This window comes from Amphiprion ocellaris, chromosome 6 (assembly GCF_022539595.1).
Source record: "Amphiprion ocellaris isolate individual 3 ecotype Okinawa chromosome 6, ASM2253959v1, whole genome shotgun sequence".
NCBI lineage: Eukaryota > Metazoa > Chordata > Actinopteri > Pomacentridae > Amphiprion > Amphiprion ocellaris.
The window spans coordinates 15,683,974-15,708,610 of NC_072771.1; the positions used below are offsets into that span (position 1 = coordinate 15,683,974).

General features: G+C 40.4%; 1 protein-coding gene across 1 annotated transcript in view; it reads right to left on the reverse strand.

Moving 5' to 3' along the window:
- Positions 1-745: 745 nt before the first annotated feature.
- Positions 746-24,637, reverse strand: part of htr7c (5-hydroxytryptamine (serotonin) receptor 7c) — a 29,035-nt gene continuing 5,143 nt past the window's right edge. Inside the window, exon 2 of the mRNA XM_023271557.3 lies at positions 746-3,110. Coding sequence (XP_023127325.1) covers positions 2,372-3,110 — 739 coding nt within the window. The 3' untranslated portion in view covers positions 746-2,371. The remainder of the gene's footprint in view (positions 3,111-24,637) is intronic.

The following is a 24,637-nucleotide window of genomic DNA, read 5'->3' on the forward strand; positions in this document are numbered from 1 at the left end:
TGTGCTTTATCCGCCCACTGTGCTTGGGACAGAAAGGCAGCAAACTCTGGCTTCAGGCAGTTTATACCGTTTGGCGCACTTCAGGAATAATCACTGACACGCTGCTACAGCCCAGTCTGTAAATCACTGCTATATCCTGTAAAATGTGGAAAATCAAAGCCAGTCTTTCAGCCATTTTTCTGTGTGAGGGGCAATGTGATCATCAGATGGATGCTTATGGATAGATCTGTTTGCCTGTCTGCTTTCTGCGACCGTTCACATTGGTCAGGTCATGCAGATGTGGAAACCATGAGTTGGCCCTCAGGGGACTTTAGTACTTGTTTGGTATGGAACAACACTGCCATATTGTGACTTGTTGTTTATTTACCCACATAAGTAAATGATAATTTCCCCCCTCATATTATCCTCATACTTCTAAGCACTCAAATTAGCATCCCGTTACTCACGATTCATCCAGTTGTTACACCAAGTGGAACTGATTCTCCACTGGTTTGAGTGTCTGACCACAGAACACGTCAAACTCTACCTCGTCCTTGTTTCATAGGACAGTTTCGGTTATGAAAGCAAGCAGACAGCTGTCACCCTGACTCTGAATAAAATATTTTGCTTCAAGCAAACGGAGAATAAAGGCGTCTTTTTTGGGTCAGCATCATCAAACACGTCTCCAGAGTCCTTGAAGTAGCACAACAGCTTTGGTGCTAATTCTTTAAAAAATGAATGTTTCAAAGGCTGCTAGCAGGCCTTAAGGTGTGTCTTTATTTATCTATCAATCAAGTCAGAGAGGATGATGAATTTTGTATGAAAATCTGTGTGCATCAGGCACTTGATGAAGAAATGGAACGCAAGAAGATCTGTGTCGTTTGTCTCTTAAATGAAAAGACTCTCAGTGTGAAGAACTCTACTGAGCTGTCACGAATGTATATCAGCCTACGTGGCCAATTCAGACCACAGTTACATTTTGAGTGTTTCTTTATTTACAAAGTGATGAAATGCTTTGCCACTTTCCCAGCTTGTTTATCAAGGTAATGACAAAGCGGCCACACAGAGCACCCACACGCAGTTGTACACAGATCAATTTTACACAATAAAAAATAGCAGTTAATTACAAAAAGATACAGCGGTACATCTGTTTGGAGAAAATGTACAGTATTTTCAAAAAATCGAGGTAGAAAAAGCACACACTGCTTGACTGATGATATTTGACACAGATTCTTAGAGGTCAACGAAGAGTTCAAATGCGAGTGCAGTCAGGAGGGAAGCGACCATATCCTGTTTCAAAAGGGAGATAGAAACAGCGTTGACAAGTGGAAAGAAATACTCTCAAGAACATGTAACTTCTTAAAGTGAAAAAGTTTAGTTTGCTTAGATGATCAGAAGTCAAATGTGGAATGAAAACGATCAAGGCAAAATACTGAGTGTGGAAAAAGTCCACAGTAATATGGTTTCTGACATAATGAGTTTATGTTGAATTCGAGTTGTGCGATACGGTGTTTGGGTAAACCATGAAAACACTTCTGCTAAACTGTCACTTTGCAAGTTCTCTTTTGATTCATGTATACAGTGGCATGTTACACAAATATGTTTCATGCAGACACTAAACAAACTACTTTCTTGTACAAGAACAAACACTGAGATATCATGAATGGAAAAAGGTTCACGTCATGTTGCTTTTTAACACCTATTCCCACACATCTCTGTTACGTTTGGCATCATTAAATTTTAAACATTTGTTAAACATCAAAGGTGCTCCTGTTAAATTTAGTGAGAGGACCAAATTGAAAGCACTAATAACTAGTGATAAAGTCATAGAAATAATATGAAATCCTGGCACAAAGCACAAAATACCTCAAACTGTTCTCCTCCTGTTTGAAACAAGAATCTGGGATGTGCTCAAATACATGTCGAAATGAAGACGCTCAGAAGACACTGTGCCACAAAACAAATGTTTTTTCCTTATCAGACATCAATTTTGGTAATATACAGAAATCTGTTTGCTTTCTGTTCTCTTTGAAAGCCCTCGGATGATTGATCGTGTTTACATGTCATTTCTTTTGTCTTTGCATTATCCCACCATAAATCCGGAGCCAGGATGGAATTGTGGCATATGCACAAAAGCAGTGTCGACTTGAATAGTCCATCAAGTACGCTCTATGATTTTCTTTCCAAAAATAGAATGACTTAGTCACACACACACTGAAGTGATGGTGCCGTCTCTTTGCCTTTGCGGAGGGTTCACAGAGCCACCAACAGTGACTCCCATTCTGTCAGTCTGTGTCTTATCTACAGGCCTCCTGTGAACATGTCGCCCATTGAGCACCAAGCGTACAAGCACAGGGCCCCCAAACCCCTGCTGCTGCTGAACTACCCCGCGTTACACCTTGAGAGCCTCATGTACGCCCACAGCAGACAGCCGACGGTTGATGTTGCGATAACGGCAGCGGAGGAGATCGCGATAAGTGGAGCGCAGATCTCGATTGAAGAAGGCGTAGATGAAGGGGTTCATTAGGGAGTTGGCGTAGCCCAACCAGAGCAGTGTGCGCTCCAGCCAGATGGGCACGCAGCTACACTCCACTCCGCAGATAAAGGGCCTGGCAGTGGACAGGATGAAGAACGGCAGCCAGCACACAGCAAAGACCCCCACGATCACCCCGAGTGTCGTGGCTGCTTTCTGCTCCCGCTTGAAGATGGAGATGTTTCTGCGCTCACGGTTCAGCAGGCGGGACAAAGCGGCGCACTCCTCCGCCACACCAGGCGGCTTCAGGCCCTGCATTCTCAGTGCCTCATTAGCCACCGTTTCGAGACGTTCACGGCGCGAAAGGTCAGTGAAGCGGTGTTTGGCGCCACTCTTGCGAGCTGCCCTGAAGATCTTGTAGTACATGACCAGCATGACCAGCATAGGGATGTAAAAGGCTACAGCTGTGGAATAGATGGTGTAGCCAAAATCTTGGCTAATGAGGCACACACCGTCTTTGTGGACGTTTTTGGCCCAGCCACAGAAAGGTGGTAGGGTGATGGATGCTGACACCAGCCATACTCCCAGGATCATCTTTGCCATCAGTTCACCATTCTGCCGGGCTGGGTAGGTGAGAGGCCGTGTAATCCCCAGATACCTGTAGGAAAAGGAGACAGAAGAAACATCAGTATTAACTTCCAGGCAGTTTTTCAACAAAGGTCTGAAAGCAGTTGAAGTTACCTTGACATTTTCTTTAAAGCTGTTCAACATCTCTTCTAATATAGCTGCTTCATCATCTCAGAAACAAGAATGTTTATTCATTTATCAGTCACAAGGCACACAAACACTTGAAATCTTGTAATGCAGCACACTCAAATGAATGTCCACTCATTTCAAAGACAGACATTTCAATGAGAGGTCGTAAGATCTATCATTGCCTGCAGGGTTACTTGCTGCTTTTCTTTGGCTCTTTGAGCTTAGCAGGTGGAGAAGGAGCTATCAATCAAACAGGCGGCTCAGTGGTTTCAAATAGCAGCTGGAGGTGTCAGAAAAATAAAGATAAAAAGAGGTGTGAAAGGCTTGGATTTGTAGAAGGCTGGGAAAATAGCCACTATTCTCACAAAATGATAAATCTGTGTGTACATCTCAGCATGTTTTAGCTTTATGCCCACAGCCGTCATCAGCACAAAATGCGTCATTGATGAAAGTTGTATATTTGAGTCGCCAGGCTGTTTTTCTTTATTCCACTCTATTGTTAATCATAAGATAAAAAGCTTTAGGGAGCACTGGCCAATTCGCCTCATCCTCCACCAGTGATGCTATCGTCAAATCAAATTCAGCTCAGTCAGCTTGGACAGGATTCTTCACTTTATCAGTTGGTTTGTAGATGCTGAGCTTGAATAAGTCAGGTCCAGTTTTAAAAAGTTACTTTATCTTTTGGCTTTAATGTATCGACAGTACAGTTTAATACAAATGTCATGTCACCATGTGGGATCTGCATTTTATTTGATATGCGTTAACTAAACAACTTGACTGTCTAACAACATGCTTAATTCCAAAGTTACTGTGTCTTGACTATTATAAATTACTAGCAGTTAAGACGTTGTAGTGTAGCATTTGTGCTGCACGCTGTAGCTTCTTAACAACACAAGAAGTATTGATCTAGATCAGAATCACTCGGGAAGGACAATAAGGCTATGAGGCTGCGCTGCAACTGAAAGCACTTGATTAATCCCCCCTCCCCCTTGTCCCGCCTCCAAACACACACACACACACACACACACATCTGACACAGATCTGATTTTTAATCAGCCTTAAAAGGCTGCAAAGAGTCACGATTTCAGATACACATGCCACATTTTAATCAAGAACAACACAACAACTGTTTGCTACCACGAAGCAGAAAAGAAATGTCATGCCATACGCTTCGACAACTTTGTGGTTCCCATGTAAATGGACCATTATGCACCACTACTGTGCCATCCTAAAGTTCCCTTGGCTCAGGTTAGCTGTGCTCAGTGGATCTTATATAATAACTACTGTTTATTCAGTCCTCCAATCCCTCCAACTACTGCTCTGACTAGCTTACAGCCTTCACTTGAAAACGTACTTAAGCCTAGCGGGGGGGGGACTAAACACATCCAAGCGAGCAGTGTCAAATAGATGCAAGACAGAGCCTGAGATGGGTATACACCATGCGTGTGGGAATTCTCAGGAATACGTAATAGATCCCCAGTAATGCAACACTCCTCTCTGAATGAATTATTCAGTAATGCGGAAGGTGTTTATTTGGGGGGATATTTGTGTGTCGGAGGCGGGTGGAGGGCAGTCCTACACAACTATGACTCATCATCAGCCCCTTAGAAGGCAGAGCTGTTTTCAGACTCACTCTCATTGTCTACAAATCCTCTCACCATCCTTACAGAGACAAATGACATTTTGGATAAGATAGCAGTCATTTTAACACTTCATCACACAGCTTCCTACATGTGTTGCAGCAGGATGAGCTGATGCAGACATCTGTGAGACCTCAAGTTGGTTTAATATTCTTCATTTTGACATGGCGAATAGATGGTTTGATGTAATTGTAATTGGCGCTATATAAATAAAATTGAATTGAATTGAATTGAATGTAAAGTATATACAGTAATAAGGAATATTTCACCTGACAACACAGCAATTAAATATCACCTTTAAAGCTAATATTACAGAAAGTTGTGAGCACAGACAGCAACATTATTATTCATTTACAGTCATGCTTCTGTCCAGCTCATGAATGCAATCAATATTTGTTGTCTTCCAGCTCTACTATTCCCTCCACCAACTCTTGAGTGTAATATCTGACTTTTAGCTACAAAATGCTCCACTGTGCTCACCGTCTTCTGACAGGTGACAAATTAAAGGAAAAATGCAAACCCCTACAGTAAAGGCATTTTGCTGCCAGGGTTTGGATCCACTTGTCCTTTTGGAGGAAAGAGTCACTGCAAATCAATGCAAACTTGTTCTGAGTGATCATCTTTATCCTGTGATCAAACATTTCTATCTTGATGTTACTGCTTTCCTCTAAGATGACAGTGTCTTCATCCATAGTGCACAAAGGGTCACTAGATGGTTTGATTCTATGTGGAAACAATGTGAATCATGTGTCCTGGCCTTCACAGTCACCAGATCTCAACCCAAGTGAACTCCTATGAGAGACTCTACATTGATGTGTTGGACAGCACTCTCTACCAGCATCATGAAAACACCAAATGAAACAATATCTTTTGAAAGAATGGTTTGCATTCCTCCAGTAACGTTCCAGAGACTTGGAGAATCAATGCCAAGGATCGCTGTGACCCAGCATTTTACTAAGACACTTTATGTTGATCTAGCTTTAGTTTATCACATATTTATAGTTGCTAGATTTGGGTTAGCTTTTTCTATCTGCTGTTTACTCTGAAAACTACGCTAATGAGAGCTGTAAGAGTGAAAGAAAACACTAAAGTTGTAGATAATAAAGCCACACCAATGAGATTCAAGTTAATAAAAGGAGGAGCTGCAAAATAAAGTGATAATTCTTGCTAACCCTGCACAACAAGGTACCTTGCAAATACGTAAGGTAGTTCGATCCACTGTTAATATTAGAATATTGAGAAAAGCAGCTTTAAATAACTTTATTCTTCAGTATAGCATCTGCAGTATGCAAGTAAATACAATATGTTGGAACTAGAATTTCAGCCTACAGCAGAGCACCTCCACCAGCCAAACAAGTTCAACTTTACATCCATGTCTATCAAGATTTACACAAATAGTGAAGACTTTGAAGTGTGTAAGTTCACTACGTGAAACAACAAACAGTTAAATTACTTATATGTGCTCAAATGCTTGGACAACAAAGCTGAATCTGAAAGAGCTCAAAGTTTTAGTCATGAAAATGGCTGACAAAGCTTCAAAGATAGATTTTGCCACAAAAAAAGCTACAGCGCTTCACACACATCTTCCACTTGGCAGCATAGATCTGAACAACTACCAGTTTCAAGGTGGACACCCAGAATTAGTGTATTCAACCAAATGTGAAGTATGGTCACAATCTCCCCTTCTGTTCCTGAATTATGAAGTTGAACAATGACCAGAAAAGACATTTGTGTAAAATATTCTCATAATTACAAGGAAATTTCACAAGTTCTGGCCAAAAACATGATTTGTGGTCCCAGTGACGTTTGACCACCAAATCAATTCATTCTTGAGTTCTGGTGGCAAACCTGACAACATGAAGCTTCTGGCCACAACTGTAGCTAATGCAGAGACACAAGAAATACATGAAATTTCCAGACATTATGCAAAATACATTGCATACTTAAAACCATATGGGACACCTGACATGGCGGCGGAAGCACATAATCAAGCTAAAAACCGGTGACAGCGGATTATAATCACCTGACATAAACAGCATGAGCCGAGCAAAAACAGTGACACACATATGAGAATTCAGAGGGTTTTTTTTCATATCTCTGGAGGATTTGGGGCATATCCACAGCCGCAGCAGCCCTCTGGGATTACCCAGCCACAGACAAACAGTGTGCCCAAGCTAATGGAGAATTCCATTATTTCCGCCTGGCTTCCAGCTAGAGCACAGTAAAGTGAACTATTTTCTGCACTGAAAAACTGTAACTGGCCCTGGTGGGCAACAGTCGTCAGTCATCTCCAGAGCACCTCACAAACCTTTTATGTCTGAGAGGGGATACGTAGTGAAATATTTACCAAGCAGCAGTTGGTTTGGGTGCCAGAGTGGTAAATTTAGATCTGGTTCTCCTAAAAGAAAAAAGTAGCACGGTGGTGAAGCAGCCTGTCAGATTATCAGAGAAACTTTCCACTGGAGAATCCTCACTCGTCTATGTCGCTGAGCCATTTAGAACTCCCATGACCTAGCACTGGAGGGATCTCCAAAAGGAGTCAGTGGAAAAGTCAAGTGCTGTACATTTTAGGGAGATCTTTGTTGTTACAGTCTATCAGTGAGCGAGGGAAGTGGCCACAGCAGACATGCAAGCGTCGGTTGAAATCAAACGGTTTCTGTTGAAGGACTGAGAAGTGCAGCTCGGTTGCTTTTTATCCAGCAGTCAGTAGTGGGTATTTGCTGCTTTCATGCTCGGTTTGTTTATATGAAGTGATCGAGAGTGCTGAAAATAGGGAATATCTGAAAACACATCACTCATTGTTCACTCTATAGTTGGAGTTTGGATTTTTATTTGACAGAAAAGCTTGCTTTCTTATAGATTTTAAGGTACAGAGTGTTATAACTGGTTTTGAAAACTGAACTATCACTAAACCCTTATGAAACTATTCTTTGAATGAAAACCAACAACAACACGACAAACATGCAACGGTGTTTACTTCAACAACTGCATTTATTTATTCTGACCTGCCCCCGATGAATAGCATCAAATCTGTACATTGAGAGTTCTGGGATTCCTTTGACATCAAACAACAGCTTCAGTCCTCTAGTAGTGCTTCACTTCTTCCTATACTATTTAAGGGCCTGACGTAAAGCAGAAATTGAACTGCTTCTCTCACAGAGTGCACTGGAGCTGTAATTTCCTTCTCAACGAGGAAGCAAAGACTTCCTATCTGTTTGATTCCTGACGCAGAATTCAGACTCACTCTTTTTAGTTCAAGCATGCTTCTACCTGTTAGGGTCGGGTTTTGTTTTGTTCCCTGACTTCTGCTAAGGTTAAGGTTAGAATGAGTGAGTAAAATAGCAGCAGTAGTTTTTTTTAATCTCATTTAGACTCTTACATAAGCCAAACTGAGTCATCACTGGACAGACATACTCCTTCCCTCAGAAATCTATGTAACCTCCAGCCAGATAGTCTGTGAATAACTGCTGGTACTTTTTTTTTAGCTTACATGTCGAGGAAAGTGTTTGGAAATTGCCATGTAAAACAAAAGAGGTGTCTACTAGAAAGTTTAAAGGTCAAAATTGTGCAAACTTTAGAGCACAAATGCAACACTCAGTAAAGTTTTGATCAAATGAGGCCATCGTTTGTCCAAACGTCTGATGGTGAGGAAGTGACTGCAGTTTTGCTCTATGTATTTTGGTCATGTTGTTGGGATTGCAACATTGGTTCAAAGCCTTGGTCCAAACTGAAACATTTCAGCAACTATCTGATAATTGCACAGACACAGATTATCCGGAATTATGTCACTTTGGTGATCACCCAACTTTTGATCTGGTGCCTGAAGTTGCTATTTGAGTTGCCAACATGACAACATGACGACATGCCTTAAAATCAATTCTTTTGTCTACAACCTGACAGAATTGTGTTAGGCCTGAAATGGAAACACAAAAAGCAGAGAGCAATCTAATAAAGAGAAAAACTTCCACAATTTTACAGTACAAATTCAGAAATAACAACAATACAAGGTCAAAGTTATACATTATTCTACATATAGGGGTGTGTGAGCAGTGTAAAGGTAGGTAAGTCCAGTTCTGTAACCTTCCCGTTTAGCAGACTCCACCTCCTGAAGAAGCTTGTTTATTCCGAAGAGTCAAAAGCAGCATATCTCAGAAGTGCTAGTGCCACATAGCATCTTAGTCCACACGCTTGGTTGCACTGTAAGATACTATTTTGGAATAGTCTTCAAAATATGGAGGATTTTTTTACAAAGATTGATGCTTGCTGTATTGTCCTGTAGCGACTTCTAACCACCTGGAGGTACCCTGGGAAAATGTGGGTCCACTGAGTCCACCTCCAGAACACATCTGACACAAAATGATTTATAATCCTCAGCATGGTTCAAGACCTCTGGCCAGCTGTGGGATCCCTAAATAATTCTGGTGTTTATTCCCCCCCAGATGGCATCGCTGACTGCGCTTTAAAAAAAAAAAACTATTATGCTTTGCTAATTATGTTGCAATCACAACCTTTTCAAAATGGTGAGCTGTTTACCAAATCATTGTGTGTGCTTGAAAGACACACCTAGCTTCACACGGCGCTTCCCCTTCTTTGACTGTATGTCCTGACGCCTTTATGATGTCTGTTTTACTTCCTCCTAATTGTTGCAAAGCAGAAGAGTGGATATTTTATGGCCGTTGAAGCGCAACTCACCACCTGTCACTATTGGACTTTTACTAGCTCTCACAGCAATAGAGATGATGGGCAGCTATTAGTGCCACAGCAATATATAGCTTCCCCTTCCAACAGTCATTGTGTCCATCGGTGTCAGAGAGCTGAGTGTCTTTGAACGAACAGCAAATAATTTACAGGCTCTACAGAACAGAGTTTACAAGGGTAGAGATATATGGTTACATACATGGTTGTAGAATAGAGGGGAATTAACAACTTATGCATAAACATAAAAGAAGGTGATTTAGCTGAACTGCAAATGACAACACATTACAGCCACAGACAAAGTGATTCTTCTCACTGTGACGTAAGGCTCAACTCAGTGTTCCCACGAGCCTTATGCAAAATAAGGTGAGATACGATAATCATTCATACTCAAAGGATGGAGCACTCTTTTGGATAATGTGTTGTAGGATGCATTCACTGTTGTACTGCGCCCAAGTCCAACGTAACTGTTGTTGCCTATCCAATAGTCTGGTTCCTTGAATGAAGACTACAAGTATAAACCTGCCACTGGCTGAGCAAATCATCTGGCTTTCTGCTCCCTTCCACTATCTGTCTGTTACTGTTTTTATAACCACCTTCACTATGGGACAATTTCCCACCAGGATGAGGCATCAATGAGGGGCACTGTTGCTGCATCCTGGGCTTAACTCCACCCAAGATGTCTGTGCTTTCAGAAAGTAATACAAACAAATCAGAGCATTTTTTTTCCTCTATAGCAGAATGACAATGAACTTGAACTTGGTTTATGGCACTTATCCAGGTTTTTTTCTCTTGACTAGATCCTCACTTGTGTTGTATCTGCTCTCAGATGTACATCACTTTGGATAAAAGCATCTGCAAAATGAAATTGTAGAAGTGTAAATTTGTAGCTGTAGCCAGGTAATTGCTGCAAAATAATCCGGTTGTACTAGACTACCCATTCAGCACCATGACTTAGTAGAACATATTGATTTCATAAATGTCCACAGAAATGTAACAAGCTATTTCTTGAATTGCTTCTTTAGAGCTAAATATTAACAGTTTTGTAATTCAGCATTGCCACTACAGACCTGGCTAGGTCACAGAAACATACCCTGTTGGAACACTCTGTTTCAACTTCCAGCTCCATATCTCAAACTTTACCAAAATTCGTAACTGCCTCCACTTTTTAGCTCTTACCTTTAGTTATTTTTCAGTTTATTTTCAAGGTCAAGAATGAAGTTTGTTTCTCCACATAAATATGCCCTTTAGCCTGACAACTCTCTCATAGCTGCTGCTTGCTGCTTTCCACTGACCTGTAGCTGTCATGTCATGTTACCTGATTTAACTACTGCTGCTACTATTTTTTTTCGCTGCTGCTGCTGTTTCTGGTCAGCAGTCACTGCTGTAGAGCAAAGTGTAACGCATCACTTTCACTATACATTACTGCATTGCAAAGGTAAGTGCTGTCTGTGCAGTTCATTTCAAGTTTAAGGAAAAAAAACACATGCAATTCCCATCACACATATTATTTAACACTGTTCACTTCTGCTTTTGGCTCACTCCTCTGACTCCTTGTCCCCTCGGATACTGACATCATCTGAGCCCTGATCTCTCACCGGTGTTTTGACCTATTCTTTCGTGTAATGGCAGCCTTAGAGAGCTTTCCTCAGCTCGTCTGGTCCTACTTCGAAAGCACTCATGCGCTTACATCTATCTGTGATCCACGGCTTATTGGTCAATCTGTCATGCAGTGGACAACAGCGATACGTGTGGCTCACTTCATTCCATCACCAGTTATTGTGTTGGTGGGAGGGAAAAATACTTTGCATCAAACAGAATCCTCCAGCTATATGTTCCATAATATACAGTACACCATGATAAGAAGGCTTCAGAGCGAAGGTTGGGGTTATGCCTGTAAATGCTTAGTGAAGGTCAAACAACTGGCTTTGGTTTTACCGTGGTTAAAGCATTAATAGTTATTGCCTTGGGCGCAATAAATTCTTATGTGCTGGTTACAGTAGTTTAATGGTAAATTGTCTTTTATTTGTCAAGTATTGAAGCCATGTTTGGACCATCTTTGCACATTATCTTCTTCTTCTGTAGGTATTTTGGTGATAAGATTAGGTATTTATTCTTTATGTAACTTTTATAGTCTCTATTTTGTAAATTCTTATTTCCTGTTTCTATTGCTATATGATTGAATATGGGCAGTTCATTGTATATATTTTTATTTTTATTGTTATTATGGTGATATGAAAGTATCTGAGCCTTGTTTGGATGATTTTGGCACATTGTGCAGTACAGTTTTGGGGTATTTGAATTAAAATCTATACTATATTTTTTAATTTTCTAATTAAAAGGGTACCATAAGGAAGCCACCGCAATAAAAATCTGAGAACTACCATCAGTCTCATGGTATTATTACTCTGTCAAGGAACACAGTAACAACAGAGTTATGTGACCATCGGCCTTCAATTGTCTGTCTGTCTGTCGGTTCATCTGTGTACAACATTACTCAAAAACAGAATAATGGATTTGGATGAATTTTTCAGGGAAGGTCAGAAATGACACCAGGACCAAGTGATTAGATTCTGGCAGTGAAGTGGCTTATATTCTGGATCTACAGATTTGCTAAAGATTTCTGTATTATTGTGAGATAGCGGCACACAGTCGCTGTAACTATGACAACAAGTGAACACTACGTCAGTTGCCTGTTGACGATCACGATTGCAATCCTACCACAAATCAGCTGCTGCTGACTTATCGGGACTCATCCGTCGGATATCATACAACGACTGAGCAGCCTTGGAGGAGTACTGCGCTCTCTTGTTGACATTTTGGAAGAGATGATTTTTAGATACACTGACTTTAATTGGAATAGTTTTAGGATGTATATTTGTTGTTTCTGTTTTTTTGAAGATTGTTAAATTTCCTTTTTTTGAGCTTGTGTTATATGGTTTTTAGTTGGCTAAATGCACACAGGCCAAGGGATAGATCACTTGATGGGTCATAGTCCTTGACTGGCTTCACCTGAAGTGTTGGTTATATCTGTCTGGAATGTTCTGTGTCCCTCAGTTTTACCTGATGAAGGTTTAAGGACAAAGCATTATATTTCTGATAAAATTTCTTGCAAGTAAAAGGACAGTTTACAGGATTTCTTTCTTCTCTCACCTACTAGCTCTCTGAACCCCCAGCAGTTTGTGGGCACTTGTCGCTCGAGTTGCATTTTACTCACTGTTATGTGGCTTCAACTTTCACTGCAATATAAAGTCCTGCACATCTATGGAAAACAGCCCAACCATGGCTAAAAGTAGAGGGAAGTGAAACATATCTTCTGTGCAGTATGACACAATTATAATGCCATGAATCATAAATTATTTTTCTTAATTAAAAAAAACCTGGAAAAACATTTTTTCAAGTGCCCTACCAATACTCCAAAAAAAAAATGGTGACTCTACATAGATATTTTACCTTAAGAAATGCTTCTCAGTTGCATTAAGTAGCGGTGTACAGAATGTGGTTTATTTTTATCAAATGGTTTTAAAAGGCGTGTAGAATAACATGATTCTGATTAAATATAGTACAGTTTTCAACTTAGATTTGAAGTATTTCCCATACAGACGCACATATCACTTTCCATTTTTACTGTCTGGTCCTGGCTCTGATAAATGAAATAATTTTTAAAGATAAAATGCCTTAAAAACCTGCCGGTGGGTCTTGGTTTTCAGATGGTTCACTTAAAATGTCAAAGCCAGTACCTGGGTTTACACTGATATATCTGGTCTTCAGTTTTAAATGGCTGCTGCTGCTCATTCTCCAGTTAGTCGCTGTTTAGCCATTAGTTGTTATTTGGTTTTCCATCTGGTCATATGTCTTCCTGTGTCTTCTAGTTAATATTCTGGAGCAACAGCAAATTGGTCACAACTTTAATTCTCCCAGCCTCACCTATAAATAACTATTATGTAAGAAAAAATAATGAGGTTGAGATCTGATTTACATATGCACCACAACAAAGAGGTTTCATTTTTTTCGACCTCCGTGGTTATGAACGCCTCACTCAACCAAAGGGTTTTGTCAGTCACCTTGTGTTGCAGGTCTTTTGGCTGAAGGGGCAACGTGGTGTGCACTTTCTCCTGAATTTGGGTCAGAATCTTTGTTCAGTTCGAGAGAAGACAGTTTTCTGTGTCCCCGGAGTCCACATTAGGATATCAGTCTGCCTCATCTCACAATTTTCTTGTACTTTCTGAATGGATTGTTGCCTGTTTGTTATGCATTGAGCCATTTTCTGCACCCTGTCAATTATTTAATGGACTTCCTTTATGGTGGCAACCATGGTGACCAGATCTGTGATTCAGCAACAAAGCCTCTACAGGCTTTCTCTCTTTGAAGAAAATAAAATTTGTACATGTGCATGCTTGCCTCAGCCTGTGCTTAGAAATAATATTGTATTTGAGTGTAAAATGGCATCTCAAGTGTTAATACAAGCCACCAAAATGTCCATTTTCTGTTGCATGTCACTAATAACCCCAAATCTGCAAACTCATTCAGTGAGATCCTAAAACGGTCCCTTAAATATTAATGAGAGCGCTCACTCTGTCTTCATTATTATACAATGACCAAAGTCTGTTAGTGGAAGGTGAATAAGTATGTGCCAGCAAGTCCATCTTCCTTTCTTTTTCCTGTCATGACGATGAGAGAGAGCGAGGGTGAAGAGCCCCTCCATCTTTGTCACCTTCCCTTTGGTTCTGTCACCGAGTGCACTCCCCCTCTCAAAGGACGCCTCGAAAAACTAAATAAGCTTAGAGGAAGTCTCAGATGTGGGGGAGGAATCTAATTCTTCACTTCTTCCCGTTTTACTCCTGACCTTTTAGAAAAAATGTTGAACAGTTTTAGTTACCAAGGATACCACAGGCAGCTCCTCTTTTGAGCCAACTCACTTTCTTCCAATTTGGCATCTAGCCAGCAGTTAGTATAGCTGAAGTAGCTGTGCAGCCCATTATATGTCATCATTTCATGGCCCGGCAAATGGGAAAGGACAGTGCGGAGGAGTTGTAGTCGACTTGTTCCTGAGTCACTAGACACAACCATGTAACATAAAGGCAAACACTGAGCGCTGTGCTGTTCTCCACCTCCTATTCTCTCACTGACCTTTGATTTTGGGGATGTGAAAATATAAAAGATGCTGAAAAGTCCAGCTAAGAGCAAAAAAATTCTTCTGATACCACTGTTATTTAAAAGATATCTCCCATGTCCAGAGAAAACTTGATAACAAAAATGTGCGTTGAGAACTGAACAAAAAATAAAAGCATGGCTTCCTAGTGGTGTATTACCTTCTACGAATCCAAAACTCAAGGCACTTTGTAAACTCTGTTTTTATACAATGCTATATTAATAAATTGCATTATGAAAACACACTGAATTCATGTGTTGTGCACATAGTTGCACTGCTATTACATTGTTAAATATCTGTTGGGATGTTTTTACCTCAGTCAGGGGCTTTTCCCCTCATTTTTAAAGCACTGGGTCTTTTTTTAACTGTGGAAAACTAAAATAGAAATGAGAAACTCATACCAGAACTGAATCTGTTGTGGAAGAATGTAATTAGATCCATATACGTTCCATTATATACATTTTGGTGCCTGACTTTTGTGTTTTCCTTTACATAATTAAAGACATTTCTACCATAAAATGATCCTGAAAAGGCACAAACTGTCACATAACAAGCGTGTTCATTTGTATTTGTTTGCAATTATGTCTGGTCTTGTACAAAAAAAAGAAGAATTATCTCATTGTTGTATGCTATACAAATAAACTTTTAAATTTACCTCCACGATGCAGAGCAACAGTAGCCTCGTGTGTGACCTTTAACTGTAGTACAGGAGTTGCAAAGACAGTGTTGCTCATTCACTCCTGTCATCCTCCCTATCCCAACCAGCACAGCATGGGAGATCTGAGGACAACTGTGATTTTCTGAATGGTTAATTGGACCTACAGTAAGTCTGCTGTCTTGCTGGGTTTGTCATTTTGATGGAAAATGGGCAGTGAACTAGAAATGAATTGATTAACCAGTATTCTATTAAGAAACATTTCGATAAGTCAAATGAGAGTAGTATGTTCAGATATGACAGAAGGAATAATTGAAGCAAAAAGAGGACGGTAGCAGCTTTAACGCTTACATCACATATATTTTCAGGTGAGGATAGCAAATTAATTGTAATATGATTTTACAGCAGATGACATACATCACAACATCAGATAGGGAAGTGGAATCTATGTTCCTGTCTGAGCGTAGTGTGCACAAACCAGACGTAACTATGAATGATTACAGGAGTATTCATTACAGCAGCAATCTGACTGCTATTTATCTGTCACTGAGCGGAGAGGATGAAGAAATAATTCAAACTCATTCAATTGCTTTCTGCTGGAAGAGCATATTTAAACGTGCAGTATTGCAGCTGTACATTTCCAGGTTACAACTCAGCGCAGCCTAATTGAAAGATAAACAAACGAAATGCCATTACAGGTGAGCAAATATGGCTGCAACGACAAGGTAATAATACTGATAACAGTGATCTGGTGAATGAAGGTCACCGTTGTGTTGCAAAAGCAGTGCACATAATGATGGGTAAGAAACAGTCACTCTAGTGATAATGTTAAACAGTGCATTGAGTTTCATGTGTAAATGAAGGGTGTTTAATTCTCCTACAGTATTTTTCGTCAGTAATATAATGTTCATTTAAAACACAAAATCATTCATCTAAGATCACATTATGTGATGTTAAAATCATCCACCTACAGTATGTCAAGCATAAAATTTTATCAGCTCTGCCAACTTATGCTTGTTTTTAGTAGGTATCTCAAATTTACACAGCACAGTTCTCAACTATGCCATGGCATGGAGAGCAACAGTAAACATAGTAGACATTCTCTTGTCTCACAGGTGCTACACCTTTGTGTACTCCTCACAGGCACACCCACACAATCCAACAACATTGGCAAACTGTTCAGAGTAGCTACAAGCTCATATTTTTCAGCCATGCTAGCTGCAAGGCTCTGGGGATGGCAGTATCAGGCGGACGTTCTTTCCACTTCCCTGGTGCAGACTAAAATATCTCAGAAACTATTGGAAGGTTTGCCATGAAATTTTGTACAGGTACTCGTGGTCTCCAGAGAATTAATCTTTGGTGGACCCCTGATTTTGCCTGTAGCACCACCAGCAGTAGTCACTTATCCAAAGAAATATCTCAGCATTTACTTTATGGATTGGTGTATTGTTCAATGCTAACATATGGATGGGCAACAAATTCATGGAAAAAATTAGTGACTCAGTAAGGTGTTGGGCAACAGGTACCATCACAACAGCTTTGGTGTACTTTCGCATTGATTCTCCAAGTCTCTGGTGCTGTAATGGAGGGATGAACACTATTCTTTTAAAAAACAATCCCACTTTTGTTGGTTTGATGATAGTAATAGAGCGCTGTTTGCCATGTTGGTCCAAAATCTCCTATAGATGTTCAATTATGTTGAGATCTGGTGGCTCTGAAGGTTATACCTTATGTTTCACATCCTTTTCATTCTTATCAAACCCTTCAGTGAGATCTTGTGCCATATGGATGAGGGCACTGTCATCCTGGAAAAGACCACTACCATAAGGGAAAAAAATTCTCATCAAAAAACAAGAAAAGCACTCGGAGAGTATAGTACTCCAAGGTTGCCCAGTCGTATCATTTCCGACGGATGAAAACTTGAAAAAATTTGTGGCAGAAATCACAGCACCATAGAATGTGGCCATTTAATATAGATGTACCCACAAACAAAATGACGTTACGCTGAGCACAGGCATGTGTTGTGCATGTATACAGTATGTACAGATACCAAATCGTGTGACCTAAATATGTAGCGGGCAGCGGGAATTGATGGGACTCAGAAACACCCCCACAATTTAATCAGTTGTTCCTTGTATGATTTCCAACGGATAAGTCCCGATAAGTCCACAGCGGCCGATTTGTCGTAAGATAGCAATCATGATTGTCTGCAGGCAGCTGACGGAGCCGTTAATCTGTTTTTGAGTAATGTTGCCAACAGACAGACAAACAGACAAGCCAACATTGATCATCACATAACTCTGCCGAGGCACCACCTCCTTGAAGGAGTAATAAAAGTGATCACTCAGAACAACTTTGTATTGATTTGCAGTGAGTTATCCTTAAAATCCTGAGATTTATGCATTCCAAGTACACAACAATCCGCTATGTTCCTTTTAAATCCTCAAGAGTCCCTACGAACCCCTCAGCAGGCATCTGTGTTCAGCCCAAAATTAGTGTGATGCAAAGGAAATAGCGTATATGATTAGCACTAGTGCGTATGTGCAAAATACGTAGCTACAACCTTCTGTACAAGTATGCAACAGAGTTTTCAAAATTGACTCTAGAGGTCTGGAAATGTAGCGCAATAACAATTATAAATCTGTAGGTGCCTGCAGCATCCCCAAGGAAGAATAAGAAAGGTTTTATGCAAGGGTTGACTTCAAGTAAATTTTGTCCCTCCATGCACATGCACTGCAGCCTAAAATTTGTGTCCAAGCAATAACTAAATATGTACAAAATACATAAATGTAACTTATTGCACATGGATACAGTGGAGTCTTCCAAACTACCATAAACTAGAAAAATAGTACAAAAGCAACAAGTACATGTTTGTAGGTGTCCTCAGCTGTCTGGGACCAACAAGTGGACCCACATCAAGGCAGTAAACATCAGTCTCAGCAGTACCTTTGTGTTTGTTAGTAACGCTATGCAAAGATGGCGATTAAATAAATTACACCTGCTAAACCAGCATGTTAGCATCGAGATTCTCTGTATGTCAGTGTAGCCTGTAGCTCAAAGTCCACCCTCACTGTGCCAGCTTGATCATGAGCTCCTTACTCACAAAGGACAGTGGCCCATAACTTTACCATTTTAACTTAAAAGGAAGGCAGTGATAAAGTGTAATACTTAGTATAGAGTTTTTTGTAAGAGATTACTAGAAATGTATGCAAAATTTTGGAGTTGCATAGCCTAAAGAAGCAGTAAATATGATAGTAAATATAAGATGTTGTGTCTCGGTGGGGCTAATTCATAGTATGCCCCCCACAGGTAATGTGCATCTGCAAATCAAGTCTTCCTACATTGAGAATTAGAGGTTGTCTCCACATACAGGACTTTTGTAAAAAGCTCTGAAGCTCAAATCTAGAGACAGATGGGATATGGGTGTCTGTGTTCTCGCCACTTAACAGGCAAATTGACCAGCATGCCAATGTCACTAAATCTGATATGTTTTTCTATTGTCAGCATATTGGTGCTTCATAATCTTTTCACACATGTTGAGATTTTTATTTTTCTGAGCTAGAATATGAAGTAATTGAGCAGCTACTAATAATCCTTTATGGTGCGGCCATCTTTGTAAGCTGATGTTTTGATTTTATCTTTTAATCTCAAATGTTATTTCACAGAACTGAATTTGATTTTGCGTGTGAATGGAATTTTCCTCTTTCCATATCATACACGCACAAACACATCAAAGAGTGCAGGGCTGCACACAGTGCATTGACCCAGTTAGTAGTCAGTTCTGGGGTTCAGAGGCTTGCTCTGGGGCAGTTTGGCAGTGGCGGCTGTGCCATAACTCAGTTTGCTATTTCACAGCTTGAATACAAACTTAGTTCAGTGCTGAGAGTTAAAACACTAACTTCTCAGCATCTACCTGACCTGAGTAACACGGAAAACATCTGCTGTAAAGTAACACTGAACTACATCCAGTGAAAGTGTCCCTTATATAATACTCAGAGAATAGTTTAAGAATTAACTGACAACTACAAGAGATGGAAGCACAGCAGTGAACATATATGAGGAGTGGTGTGTCATTAAGAGCAAAATGAAGCAATTAAAGTCTGCATGTCTAAAGGGATTGCTGCTAAAAGCTGTTGCCTTTGGCCGCATTACATTATATGCGCCACTGCACACGGTTGTACTTTATATAAATGTTTATGCATCCAACATAAATACACATGAGTGCTCAAGATCACTGGTTTAAAAAGTTAACTTTGCAGTAATAGTTTAGCAGATCATTCATACAGCCGCTTTTAATGGACCGTATAAATATTCAGTTAGTGTGTGCAGATGATCCGAATGCCAAAGCTTGAGTTGCATAGTTATTCTGCAACCGCAGCAATATGCTAAATGTTCGGAACATATTATCAGCAATCCACAGCATGATACGAGCGAGTGTGTGTGCGTGCGTGTGTGTGTGTGTGTGTGCGTGCGTGCGTGCGTGCGTGCGTGCGTGCGTGCGTGCGTGCGTGCGTGCGTGCGTGCGTGCGTGCGTGCGTGTGTGTGCGTGTGCGTGTGGTCTCTGAGCTCCATCAACAGGAAACCTATTATCTCACTGCTTGGTAATGCTTGTTGGTGCTTTGTTCAATCTTGATGAATAATGGACCCCACCTTTGTTATGCCAAACACAAAGCATGATTTATGCCACACACACTAAAATCACTCAGCACTTTGCCCTTTTCTTCCTCCTGTCCCCTGAGATTGCTGGGTAAATAGGGTGACAGGCCAGGAATAGCAAAATAAAACTCTGATCTGTATCTGCGGACTGATTACTAATCCATCATCCTTTATGTCAAATTGCATAGGAAATTGCAACATACCAAAACTGCTGTGTCCACAGAAAAGTTGTAAATCCTGTGGTTCATAAAACTTCCTCAAAACATCAACAACTGTGTATGACTTCAGTTAAAGTGGAAGTGAAATATCAAATTGGGGTCAGGTGGTATTTATCCAACAGGAGGGCCACATAAATCATTCAAAACATCAGCAGAACATCAGCCCAAAAAAGCCTCCTTCATACTTTTATTTGTGGAAGCACTTCGGCTGGATATTTTCATTTAGTCAGTTGGTTCAAGAGCTTACTAATTAGTTAGATAGGAAAATCTGATTTAAGTGATTTCTAACAAAGACAACCACTAAAGCAACAATAACAAAAAAAATCTGTCTGACCATGTGGTCTGTCAGTGAAGCATACATCTCTGTGCTGTTTTTAAGAGTAAATAAAGAGTGCTTTTATATTAGAGTGGAGTGGTCCTCCCCAAAGAAGCCCACACAGATGCAATGCTTTTACTATCAACACAAATCTGACAATAATTATCCTGAGAAGAAAGAAGCCAAGAATGGACACGCTGATATCTCAGGATCACAAGTTAAGTAATTTGTTATCTCTAGGAAACAAAGCTGGTTTTCTCTTGAGGAAATTATTTTGTATTGAGAAAACAAGTCTGATTTCTCAAGAATTTAAGACATTTCATCATGAGAAATTTACTTTTCTTCTCTCGAGATTACCAGACAGTTATGTAGAATTAAAAATGAGTGTCTGGTTCATTGGATCAAACCTGATTTTTGTCTTCAAGATCTCTGTCCTGACTGTCAACAGTCTCAGCAGTGTCACTACAGTGCTCTCACCTGGAAAGTTGCAGTCAGGATCTCCTTCATCTTAAATCATGGGGACTGCTTCGAATTTCATCTCTATCAGAAAGACACTGCAATTTGTGCCTGTGGTAGAATATGATTGAAGTACAGTGTGATGATCAGTAATGGGTAGGTATCCCTGGATATGACATTTTCAGCTGAAATCTGGTGCTGCAGTTGTCAAGATGCCATCCATGCATGCTGACTTGCAGCAAACCAACAGGGGATATATTTGTCATCAGAAACAACGGATGCATTTATAAAGCACTTGACTTAGATTTTATCTGTCATTATACCTCTTAATAAGAATATAAATAATAATAAGAATAAAAAAATATTCAAGTAACCATTACTGTCCATCTTTTAGCACCACAAAGATATAAAAAGCAGTAAAAAAAAAAAAAAAAAAGTGTTTTTGTTGCATGGAAAAAGTTCTATTTGAATTATTGTGATATTTGAATGTGTTGGGTTTGGGCTGCTAACCCTCACCTGTGGTTATGAGCTCTAGTGACAGAAGGAATGAGATTTTGGATACAAGTGGTCTCCTCAATAGGGAGGCTGAACTCAGCCTTAGAAATCAGCTAAGGAGCTTCCACATTCAGGGGGAGCTTGGAGTGGAAGTGGTTCATGCATCTGACTAGAATGCCTCCTTCCTTTGGAGGTTTTCTGGGCACATCTAAATGTGAGAAGACTTTGGGGGGTCGACCCAGAACCCATTGGAAGGATTATATAGCTCATCTGGCCCAGGAAAGCCTTGGGATCCCCCACGAGGAACTGGAAAACACTGCTGGTTGGATGGACGTCTGAAATGCCCTGCTTAGCTTGCTGCCACCAGCAGTCAGCTCTGGATGAGAGGAAAATGGATGAATGTTTTCAGGGGAGCTCATGTCTTATTAAGAGGAGCCAAGCAGCCGCTGGCTCCACTGTAGATTGCATCCTGCTGGCATGGCACTCATGATGTCTGATAAACAAAGAGGAAGCAACCTTTTCTTTTCTTGTGATACCGAAATAATTAAATTGTTATCACAAGAAAACAAGCTTTATTGTCTTGACATAATGAAATAAATTAACCTGGTATCAGGAGAAAACAGCACTAAAAAATAACTGTCCATTCTCGTGTAAAAAATGTGAAAAAATTGTGATAAAACAACATATGAACATATTCTACTTAATGTCTAAGCATAATCACACATCACACAAAGTTGTTCTTTACTGTACGCTGGACCTTCTGTAGCTACCACAGATTTTAAAACAAGCCAGAGCTCAATATTTTTGTTTTTGGAATAAACCAATGTGAAGCCAACAGACAGATTGCTCTAAATCTCAATCAACTATAAATAGCAATCGCTTAAGGACAATGGCAAAGTCATGAAGCAAACAACACACCATTGCTATCATTGTGCTCTCTTCCCTTTGATTTTCTGCTCCCAGTCAACTGAAACCCCTTCAGGTCCATTCCCACACACACTGGCCTATATTATCACGTGATCAGTGGGTAATTTGTCTCTCACTTCAGGTGCTTCTGTAATAAAAGTCAAACAGACAGTGAAACAGGATGGAAACAGAACTGCGGTTGATAGTACAAGCAGCACTTATCAATGATTAACTTGTGAAATGCCTGCTCCCGGCATTTTTATTTCATGGTGCTCTGAAATATTCCCATTGACAGCAGTTTTGCTCTAGAAGTAGAGCTTGTTTACAAGATATGAGCAGGGAAGGATTTTAAATTTAAATATTGTTTCGTCTTAAAAGATGAGAGCGGTTTGTCTTCTCGGTGCGAAATAGCTGTAGCCGCTATGTAACATGATGTGCGTCTCTGGTGGTTTCCAAAGCCTCTAAAATGCAGCAGTCTCTGTAAACGGGTTGTGATCACAGGATTGAAGAATTCAGCGTAACATCCCATTTACAACCGAAACACACTTTCTATCCCGATTAAGCATTTCTTTATGAGCATGAGCTGCCTTTGATCTGATCTCACTGGCCTCACAGGAGATGTCCAGTCCTCCACATTTTGGCGGAGATGGCCGACAAGTGGGAAGTGAATAGTGCCTGAGAGAGTGGAGCTGAGGCGTCACATCACATTACCAGAGGATGCGTCACCTAGGTCAAGTCATCTGTGTCTGCTGCTGCGGCTGGATGTTTCCCGGCTGCACTAAGCAAAGGGCTCTCTCTCCTGGGACAAACGTACACACCGACCCCACAAAAATATTATCAGATGCGGAGGGCAGGTCGATGTGTGAACTCGTCTCATCAGTGACACACCAGTTGGCAGGAAGGATGCAAAAGCAGCGGCTAATCCTAGCTGCCATCTAAGGGCCCCAGCTAGTGTGATTTCCTCCTTCAAATCCCCTGCAGGCGCTTACAGGTGTGATCGCACCCACACTGTACTTTCTTTAGTCTGAGCCTTGGTAGGAAAGTTTACTTTACTGGAGTTATGTGATTTTTTTTTTCTTGACCTACATCCCATCCTTCTTGAACAAGTTCACTGACAGTAAAGCCGGGCTGCACTGGATTTGCAAATTGAGCCAGCGTCGTTCTCCTGCCATATGGAGCTCCCCCATTCCTTTAGCATCATCTTTTCTTAGACGTCTGACGAGCTGCAGAAAAAGGTCTATCCTCACTTCACACTGTTGTGAATAAATCATTCATATTTGACTTCTAAATTATTGAACATACAACATATTACTCTCAGCGAAGGTAAAAACTGAATGTAGCCAAAAGAGATTCTAACTTTTTAGAGAAGTTGGCATAAAGCTGCTAAGCTGTGGCTCAAAGTTCACGCAGGGATATCCTGTGAAAGAGCAGACCTATGTTAGATCAGACAGGAAGCCTTGGATATATAACCTCTCTTCTATTTACTTCGCAACACTCACATTGGCCTCTTGTGCCGTGACTGGGTCAGCGCTTTGGTGTGTTAACTTCAATTTGCAGTACTGAAACTCCACTTAAAGAGGGTGAAGGTGACGAACAGTGAACTCATCCATAAGCTTGGCTTTCACAGCCATAAGACAGCATTTGCACATACAGTACAAAATCAATAGCACTGAAGAGTATTCTGTGATCATTTTGAAGTGACCTGTGGCTACAGGAAGGGTAACTCATGTCTGCCAGTTGCCTGCTGCTATTGAGTAAGAAACGCATTTAAACTGAGTTTTATAGTGTAAATTATCACTATATTACAGGATTTTTCAAGCATACTACAGAGAGAAAAGAGGTGGCAGGTTGGACTTTTTGATTTGAAATTAATAGGATGTTTCTGTTTATTTTTAAAGACCCTCTCTGTTCTTTGATTAAACCCTTAAAAAAAATCTCTTTTCTGGGTATCAAAGCTACATGTTTGGTGTTTTTTTCAGTGAAATGAATCCCTTCCAGCCCTAAAATGGTTTAGATGTAACTCCTCATTGCTATTTTACCAAGAATGAATAAACCTGTACATAAAAGATGGCTAGCGACCTTGAAATCACTCTGTTGTTTGTGGACCACTGTTTTGAAGATTTGAGTTTGAAATGAAGTCATCATCATCATCATCATCATCATCATCTTGGTCGCTGAGTGACAACTAGAGGACTCCAGACATGTTGCTATGGTAGCAAGCTGATAATCACAAGGAAGCT